Source organism: Watersipora subatra, chromosome 5 (assembly GCF_963576615.1).
Source record: "Watersipora subatra chromosome 5, tzWatSuba1.1, whole genome shotgun sequence".
NCBI lineage: Eukaryota > Metazoa > Bryozoa > Gymnolaemata > Cheilostomatida > Watersiporidae > Watersipora > Watersipora subatra.
This window is the reverse complement of record NC_088712.1, coordinates 58,486,834-58,496,944: the sequence shown is the minus strand read 5'-3', so window position 1 is coordinate 58,496,944 and position 10,111 is coordinate 58,486,834. Positions and strand designations below refer to the sequence as shown.

The 10,111-nt window shown below is 34.8% G+C and overlaps 1 protein-coding gene across 2 annotated transcripts in view; it reads left to right on the top strand.

Moving 5' to 3' along the window:
- Positions 1 to 2,490: 2,490 nt before the first annotated feature.
- Positions 2,491 to 10,111, top strand: part of LOC137396277 (polyribonucleotide nucleotidyltransferase 1, mitochondrial-like) — a 34,579-nt gene continuing 26,958 nt past the window's right edge. For both annotated transcript variants that reach the window (XM_068082472.1, XM_068082471.1), the window contains exons 1-3: positions 2,491 to 2,519; positions 4,793 to 4,898; positions 6,888 to 7,001. In XM_068082472.1, the coding sequence (XP_067938573.1) occupies positions 6,905 to 7,001 (97 nt within the window). In that variant the 5' untranslated portion in view covers positions 2,491 to 2,519; positions 4,793 to 4,898; positions 6,888 to 6,904. The remainder of the gene's footprint in view (positions 2,520 to 4,792; positions 4,899 to 6,887; positions 7,002 to 10,111) is intronic.

Sequence of the window (10,111 nt, the reverse complement as noted above, 5' to 3'; positions counted from 1 at the left end):
GCGAAGTGCGATTATGACGTTTCTAGTTGCAAAGAGATTGGCAAAATAGAGCTGCAACTTGGACACAATAGCCGATATCAACTACATAGCATTGACGGCAAATTTGTGGCATTAATTTTGTGTGTATTGCTCATTGGAGCATTTTAACCGCCATCAATTTTTGTCCATTTTAATCTTCAAACATCCTGGCAGTCAGATCACCTCAAACATAAAAAACAATCGCAAATGATAGAAAAACAACCGACACTTTTTCATAAAATCTACTAACACTTTGTGTAAGTTTATCTTTAATAGCAATTGGTTAAAATAGGATCTTCAGATGGATGAGACAACATCTTTTCAGATCTCACATTTAAAGAACATAGATATCGCAAAACCTTTACTTGAACGTCATGGCACTCTATTTTCCAACCCTTCAAAACGTCAATAGTAGCGTCCAAACAATTTCTTTATTAGAGAAAAACTTTTATGCAATGCCACTTAGAATGCTATTTAAATCATCCCACGACCAGACATGAGCGAAGCGAATGTTTGAGAGTTTTATGATAAATGCATATGTGCACACAACTCACAAAAATTATTCATCAACAACGTCACAAACCCTTGTACCAAAATCTCATCAGCAAATTTAACCATTTTTCAATGGAGTCGTTTAAGTATGATAACGATACAAAACACATATAGGCCTATTTAAATATGTTAGCAAGTCTTTGTAAATTGTCGACAATATCTTAAAACTTACCCATCTGGTCGGATTATACACAAATAGACAGATTAATTTGGTCAAAAATCGTTATTAAAACTTGCCAAGCCTTATTTTTTATCAAAATTAAGACCGGCAAACGAAACGCTGAGCCACAGAGAATAGAACCATTAAGTCGTGCGCATTTCACGAAAAAATAACGTGCACATTTCACTAGTCTATAGCATTGTCGAATTGCCGAAGGTTTCTGTAATTAACAAAGAAGTACTGAAATATAATCGTTTCTTTTTTGCCGATTTCAAAGTAACTGACATTTTGGACACTTTTGAGTACTTTGGTATTCTAACTGATGTCTAAAGCAGTGAAAATAGAGGAAATGACGATGATTTTTTTTTCTTGTGATTCTTATGAGATTATTACAATATTTAATTATAAGTTTGGATGACTATTGAAGTGTTATAGTCACACTAACAACATCGATGATAGACAATATGTTACTGTTATTTTTTTCTAAATAGTTTTGTTAAATAGATTTTCTAAAAATCTATATAAATATCACAACTTCTTGATATTGTTAGCTATGACGTTTTTAAATGTAAACAAAATTGTGCATTGGTTTTCTATTATTACTGTATTACTATATTAATAATATTGGTTATTCTAATAATATCAGTGCATTTTACTTCCAATATTGCATTTCTCCTATTGCAGGGGGAGAGATATAAACATATAATCTTTTCCTTTCATTATTGCTGTTTGTTGTACATAATAACACCCACACCCAGTACATTACAGCTACGATTGCAGTTATCCTATTGCACTGCAGTGCCATTTGACTGCTAATATTGCATTTCTCAATCATCAGTACCCTTTCTTCTTTCCAATATCACTTTGGTCGTGGGCTGTATGACAGGGGAATATCACTTTTGTCATGGGCTGTATGACAGGGGAATTTCTAGTTTAATAACGAGAAACTATGTGTAATCTTGCATTCGCGTGCTCAGTTGAGGTTTTAGCCTCAAAATAGTCGTACAGATTCCATCGTAATACTAATTTCCTTTTTCACGTACGTCGAAGTCTCAAGATTCAAGACCGCTTTAAACAAGGAACCACTTCATGTATTAGTCTGATACGGTTATTAATTATTTTTATGGTGTTGCATACAAAGTTTTAACATAGAAAAAAACCAAAAAGCTTTGGAGTTAGAAAATGGACTTCGACACGAACAGAAACAATGAAAAAATTGTTATTAATGTAATCGAGTCATTACTAATACGATTTTGTGGACACTTTTTTTACTGATCACTCACTATTATGGGTTTGTAAAGATCAAAGACTGTTTCAACCGCTATTTTCCAACCCTTCTATAGTGGCGGTCAGCGAGAGGTGGCATTTAATTAAAGGTGATGTTCAAATACAGGTTTTACGGTAGCTTAGTGAATAAGTGTGTGATGCTAGCTGATCCTGTATTTGTAGTCAATGGCTTACAAGTACTAACTATATTAGCTTTATTGTTATAGACTTACTCACCTGCAAGGGCTGACCTGTATGCCTAAACTCATTTACAACACGGTTTCTTTATGTCTGATAATAGCCAATAGGTTGAGGTTGGTCGATGGGACAACTCTAAAACTGCAACTTATCATCAAACCCTTTATCAATCTGATAGATAATTCTATGATCACTGTACTTGTATATAGAATGCATGACAACTCTAACCTGTGCAATACCTGTGTAGGTGGGAGGGACTTCAGTGCTTGCAACAGTTGTTAATGACTCTCAGCCAACAGATGGAGCTTCATTCCTTCCCCTTTCCGTAAGTTAGCCATTTTAGCTGTTTTGCAGCTCTGTTTATAACTGGAACTTCACAATTTCTACAAATTACCAGACGATTCGATATTGCAAATTTGCTATATCGAATCGCGATATCTGGAATCTTTTATTTATAGGCAATCTACATATATATATACATGTATATATAAATCTTAATGTTTCTCTTCTGTCCAGTTATAACAATAAAGTTTTAGGGACGAAAAATGCACTTCATGCTGGATTTGAACTCATGATGGTTGCAACCACTAGTTTGCAAACACACGCACCCAACCACAAGGCTAAGCCATTCTTACCATTCTTAGCTATTTTATCAACGGTATCTATTTTATCAACGGTATATTGATCGCTAGGTTAAGATGCACTTTTTATTAACAATTAATATTACTTTGCATCTATTTTGCTTTTTAAAAAAATTTAAAAGCCATTTCAAGGTTCATTACTTATTTTAAATTTGTATTTTCAAATGTGATATTTCAAATTTCTTATTACCAGCTTGAATTTCTTCTTCTTGTGGCGATCGCTAACAACTATAAAATTTAAAGCTTTTACACATAGGCTGTTGTATTATCTCTAATTGGAATTGTATCTACATTCTTTCTCCATTCAGCCAGACAAGGCATCTGACAAAAACAGTCCAATATCTCATTTTTACGTTTGTACCAGTATGTAGAGGTACCAGTATGGGCGTGTTCAAATGTTGGATGGATAGCTTCGGTTACAACGGTAACATTTTTATCCACACCCTTCTATATAATCATTGCTCTATTAATTAAGCACAATCATGATTTTTTATTTTGTTTTCTCAACTCGTGATAATTGTATCAATCTATCATTTTTCATTGTAATCATTGCAGCAAAACAAACTAGCCTCTAGCCATTACTTGCTAATTATTTTACATTTAAACACCTTTACAGTTGTTTAATTTTTTTCCGAATTTATTTGAACTGCACAAAACACTTTCTCTTGATATGAAGCCTAAAAGTAAAAGTGGTAAATATTGTGCATGTTAAGTAAAAATAAATTTTCTTTGCAAAGACTTTTTGCAAGACCGGGCATTCATCTACTTTGTTATATATCGTAATATTATTATTATATTATTTTTAAGTAAACAATAACTTTTAACTTTGTGTTAATATTTAGTTGTATACTTTAACTTATAAAGAAACTGTTTTATGTTCGTAATAATTAGAAACATTTATTTCATGAATAAATGTTTCTAATTATTATGAAACATTAATAAGCTCTTCCATGAAAATGAGTCACTTATTCTACGTCGCTCCGCGCACACACGTGCGCGGAGCAACATAGAATATGCTTATTATAAGTAAGACTAGAAAGCTCATGCATTTTAGTTCCAGTATCGCTTGCTCTGAAAATCATCAGATGTGAGATAAATCGCCATAACACGATTATATCATTTATACGATTTCCGATATCTCTTTTAACTTTGGCGATTTTCAAGCTGTCTACCTTAAATAGCGGCACCAAACTATTAAATCGTCATATTGTAGAACTCTAATTATAACTTGTTTACCAGCAAAGCAGACCATAATTCTTGAAATTTTGAGTGGAAAGTATCCCTTTCCATCTAGCCATTTTATTCTCAAGTCCTTTCAGAACTCTCCCTTTCCATCTAGCCATTTTATTCTCAAGTCCTCCCAGAACTCTCCCTTTCCGTCTAGCCATTTTATTCTCAAGTCCTTTTAGAACTCCCCCTTTCCGTCTAGCCATTGTATTCTCAAGTCCTTCTAGAACTCCCCCTTTCCATCTAGGCATTTTATTCTCAAGTCCTAGAACGTTCCCTTTCCATCTAGCCATTTTATTCTCAAGTCCTTCCAGAACTCTCCCTTTCCATCTGGCCCATTTTATTCTCAAGTCCTTCCAGAACTCTCCCTTTCCGTCTAGCTATTTTATTCTCAAGTCCTTCTGAAACTCTCCCTTTCCATCTAGCCATTTTATTTTCAAGTCCTTCCAGAACTCTCCCTTTCCATCTAGGCATTTCATTCTCAAGTCCTTTCAGAACTCTGACTACAGTGTAGTTTGCTATGATCAACCATCACTTACAAAAAAATTGCTGGTTGCTTGGATTCCTAATCTGTTGGGACAGTGAGAGTTGTGTCACCCGTGCTTCACACCCCTTTTGCAAGGTCTGTTGTCTAGCACAGTTGTAGTATTCTAAGAAGGATTATAAATATATTATATAAGCATAGTATGCAGTGCCTGCTGACTTTTGACCTTTGTCTTCTGTCGAGCAGGTGAACTATCGGCAGAAGGCCTCTGCTACAGGAAGAATTCCAACCAACTTCTTGAGGAGAGACTTAGCACAAAACAGCCATGAGATTCTCACGTCCCGAAGAATTGGTAAGACTCTGCGCTAACGTTTATCTATTCAAGGGCACCTGTTGCTCAACATCATATACCCTACAGGATGAAAATATTCGTTCGTCATAAAAATTCGCGATTTCGCGAACAGTCAATCCGCGAATTGTTAAATTCAGTGAATAATTAGTTCTATTTTTAATCACAAGAGAGAATAACTACTGCATCAAATTTAAAACTAGTCGCTAGCCTAGTTTTTAATGTAAATACTAAACGTAATTGAGTTCCAAAACATTTTTAAAATCATTGCCTGAGCTTTGAGCTAACACCATTGGTAATGCATCGCATTAATTTACAAAATTATTCGAGGTTGTCACAAGATATGCGGAATGGCGTCATCGCGAAAATAGCTGCGAGGCAGAAGTACTAAACGTAGTCGAGTTCCAAAACTTCTTTAAAATCATCGCCAGGCTTCGAGCTTTATTGCCATTGCGTTAAACTTTACAAAATTATTCAAGGTTTTAACAAGTTATTCGACATGGCTTCAGCTTAGCAAAAAAGCTCTCTTAGTCTTTTTACATTAGAATCAACTCCATCAATCTCTAATACCGAAGTCAAGGACGATCATGATTCTGATCTGGACATTATGGTATGTATTTGATTTGCAGTGCAGATACGTTTTTCCATAATTAACTGCATTAGTTAATTCTTTTGTTTAAAAACTGATCGCTTTCATCAAATACTTCAGCTATTGTTTTTGTACTTCCTCAACACTTGTTAATATTTTTTCTTTGTGTTTTCTGCAAATTGACTACGAAAACTAGAGACAAGTAGTAATAATATTCATCAAGGCAGGAATATTGGCAGAGAGGCAACCAGTCAACCTAGACCCCTTCATCGACAACAACTCCTTGATATCGCTGTAGCAAACATGATTAAATTATATATTTTATTTCATGTATAGATGTATTATAATTTATTACAAACTTGAGTGTACAAATAAAATATTTCAAATACAAATAGAATTTTACAAACGATGAATGGAGTAAATATAAACAGTTTAGTCCATATGGCGGTTTTCTAGCAATAAAATCAAAATTGGTACTCTTGATATGTGAATACTAGCGTGTAATGGTGCTTTCTGACTAGTTATTTTGGTAATAGCAGCTCTGTCGCTGTCACTGTCTTGGGTATGTGTTGAAGGCGATTCTCTCGCTACTACATGGCTGGTAAGGAAGTTATCATCAGAACTCTTCTCGTGGTTTACTATTGCAAAGTTCTGCTGGTTGGCCAAAGATTTGTGCTCGTAAAGGCGTTTTCGTTCCTTTTTTAAAAACAGATATATTCTTCTCGTAAGTAGCTGCGGTCACTTCAACCCAATTTCCAGACCTCCCTGAATGATTGGTGATCTTCTAAGAATGACATTTACCACCCTTGCAATCATTGTTCTTCTTGTACGATGAAAAATCTCTCTCTCACACTAAAACAAATAATGAAGCAGTAGGGATGGAAAAGATTAGTATTGCGTTTTACCGAAGAACCAAAGTAAAATTTAACTAATTTAGTAAATGTAAAAAACTCATTACTTACCACAAGTTGTTGGCTTATCAAAGGCCTCCAAAGCGATGAATATTCGTGAAAACCTCTGGACGCAGCAAAAATTGTTTATCGTAGAATAGCATGATCGCCTCGCAGTTGTAAGCTAAATATAAACCGGAACACGCGGTGTGTGCATGCGTAGGAATATCTATTACTAGCCGCAATAGAGTTAACTTTTCCTAGAGAGTGGCAGTTTTCAGCCGCGAATAAATTCATCCGCGAATATGCATGAAAAGACAATTTTCGCGAAATATAACTCCGCGAATAAATTCATCCTGTACGGAATGTTACATAGTCTTGCGCTTTGTGTTATCTACTCAATGACACCTGCTGCTTGATATCAGATATGTGACATAGCCAACATGTTTGCAATATTTTTCTCAAATGGTACAATTTTTAACAAATGGTAAACCTTTTCTGCGACTGATACAGATCGGTGTGTTCGGCCCATGTTTCCTGCAAACTATCTGTTGGAGACAAACATTTCCTGCAATCTCCTTGCCTATGATAATCTCCATCATCCAGATGTCGCAGCGATCAATGCTGGTAGGTATATGCTGTAGGTGCCCATACATAAAGTACTTTGTGAATCTTTTATCAATTCTTTAGCTTTATTTTAGTCACATTTGTGTGCAGAACACCTTTCTTAATAAATTTTGATGTAGATAAATCAACCTAAGTAAATCTCATAACTGGCTGCCTTTTGTTAAACAAATGTTTAGAGCACTCGGTAACCGATCAAATGTGTCAAATGTGACCTATATATATATTTATATCTATTTACAGTGTATATCTATCTAATGGGAACTATATCTATTTAGATGCGCTAGTACCCTGGTAGTCCCGATCGCCATGATAAATCATCAGGTGTAATAAGTATCTGCACAATTATTCCACAATATAGTAAGGTGGTTGAGTTGTACAGTTGGTAGTGGCTGGCTGAATAGCTGAGTTTCGTTAGCATATGAGGCTTTTTTCCTTACCTCTTAGTATGACTTAGATGAACGAACGCGTCTCTTATCATAGTAAAGAAAAAGGTTTCAAAGGAAAATTAAAAATGTGACCAAACCTGGCTTGTCAAACGAATTTCCTTATACAACATTTATTTCATCAAATAGCAGAGATGGTAAGAAATCCATTACGTTTGTCGACCTTGCTGAAAACTGTAGTTTCAGGTTCAATGATACTGTCATGTTGTTGAATTTGGTAAAGCCACTCTTGCACTACTAGCATCTGTTGTTTTTGATAGAAATTAATATTTATTTTATGAAGAGACTTTAATATCTTAATCGGCTTCTGTTATAACTTGTTTCAAATATTAAAAGGTAGTTTGTAGTTGTAACTGTCAGAAGGGCGCATTTCCGGTTTAGATTGTCATCATTAAGTTACCGAATGTCAAAAGCATGCTCAATTGATGCATTTTGCTACAATTTTCATCAGCAATACAGAAAACATTAGTTGCAAGACCGTTGAAAGATAGGATATCTATCATTGAACAAGTTGTTAAATCACCAACATAGTTAGTAATGACTCACTATTTAACACACCTCTACATCCAGTATTGCTAACATCTGACATACACTTGAGTCCACCTTGAGAGTTTTCCCTTTGTGTGGTGTAGACAACTCTCATTATGCGTAGAAAAGGGTTCTTTACTTTAACTCTTTCGCTACCGCAAGCCAATGTATCGGCTTTCGCAGTAATATAAGTACAGACCGTAAGCCGATGTATCGGATTATCAATATGGTTTCAATTTTCTTTTTTTTATGAAGCCTTCACATTAGCTAGACTGATCAAATTTGGTCTCTAACGAAATAACCTTGTTGCCAATCACGTGCAACCAATAGAATTTTTTTTGACTCAACAGTTCCATTTTTAATTATTTTTCAAAACGGCAAAACCAGATCGTTATCGTCATGGTAATAAGAAACACACCGCGTTTGTTCAACGCAAAGAAGGCGTCAAAAAAATTGCGACAGTGAGGTTCACTAAACAATTTTATACTTATCTTGTAGAGAATTATTTTCTGAATAAGATGCATTTTACATTAAAGCGATATCTGTTTTTTATTCTCGAGCTATTGCTTAAATACTAGTTATATCGGTTTTTCGAAAATCCGTTAGAATTAATTTGGGCAGAATAATCGTTCGGTCAGAATTTAATGCGGTAGCGAAAGAGTTAACATTATGTCAACTGTTCTGGTAAAGTAATTCCTCCTGCTTCGCAGCATTACTGTATTGAAGATTTAGGATAGTTTTCATTTTTTTATGTATTCATGTATTTGTATGTATTTATGTATTCACTGCCGGTGTTGTCACTCGAGCTGATCATGAGTTATGCATTATAAAAATAGAGAGTTATCCTCTCTCTCATATCTGCATTCATGTGGCTTCCGTCTCTCAGCAAATTCAGTTAATCACAAGCACGACTATCCATACTTGTCCATGCCCTCACTCAAGCATTCTCTGGTTTAAAATACTTGGATTAAAGTTTAAATATCAACTTGCGGTAAATCAAAAAACGTCAATTCCTTTTTTTTTACGTAAAGTTTATGAAATTCACGCAGTATGTGCAAAACAGAGCATGAAAGTAGAGCACACAGTCTATTTGTACAAAAGTCTCTTAGCTATGAGCTGGTTGATGTCAGTGATAAAAGTAGAATCTCTGCCAACAATAGCTCGATACCGCTTTTTAAATATTGAATAAAATTTAACCATCCCTACTTCATCTACAGGACATCGTCGATAAGTGCTTTACACTATATTGCTATCTTGATGCATTGACTTCACCTCATTGACCAGTCATATATCACCCACTCATACATCACCCATTCAGTCCTCGGCAATCCCTTACCGATGTCAGCATGGTACATAAACCTTATTACATGCGGGAAAATCATAGTCATAACATGCGGTGAAAATCGAAATTTGAGCAAGTTTTTACCTTGAGATATAAAAATCTTATGATTTGAGCATACGAGCCGATGCTCGTTAGTCATCAAATGGCTAAGTATGTGAGAGGCCATTTTCGAAAATGGCATCGCTTGGTATTTTTCATCAAATCAGTTCGAAAATGTGTTAGAAACGTTTGCTAAAGGTTATAGTGAACGCGAGGCAAAAAACAGCTGGAAGCAGATGATAAAAATTCAGACCACAAAATTAAAGTAACTTTAGTAAAAGCTAAATTCATTCAAGTTAAATTCAAAGTTTCTGTTACGCAGCATCACAAAAGTCTAGTGTACCGACTACATTGCTCTCAAGTCTCTCACAATGTCTGTCTCGAAATTACAAACTTTATTGTACATGTTAATATTACATTTTATTGCAAATCTTAACAACTATACAGGTATTTGTTACATTGTGAGCATACCTACTTAATTACAACAATTGAAAACACGTTTTTTCATCGTAATATCCTGCTTTAGTTGGTTTTTTTCATAGAATGGTAACGAATTAATTTGTATTTAGTTATTATATGTAATAAATAGTGCTTTGAGATGTGAGTAAATTGACATACGAGCTCAGTCCCAGAACGCATTAAGCTCGAATGTCGAGTATACAACTACACTGCATGTAGAAGGACACGTACACAAATTGTGAAAGTTTAGAAAAAAAGTTTCACCGTTCCCAAGTGTTAAAACTATAGCTTATACTTGA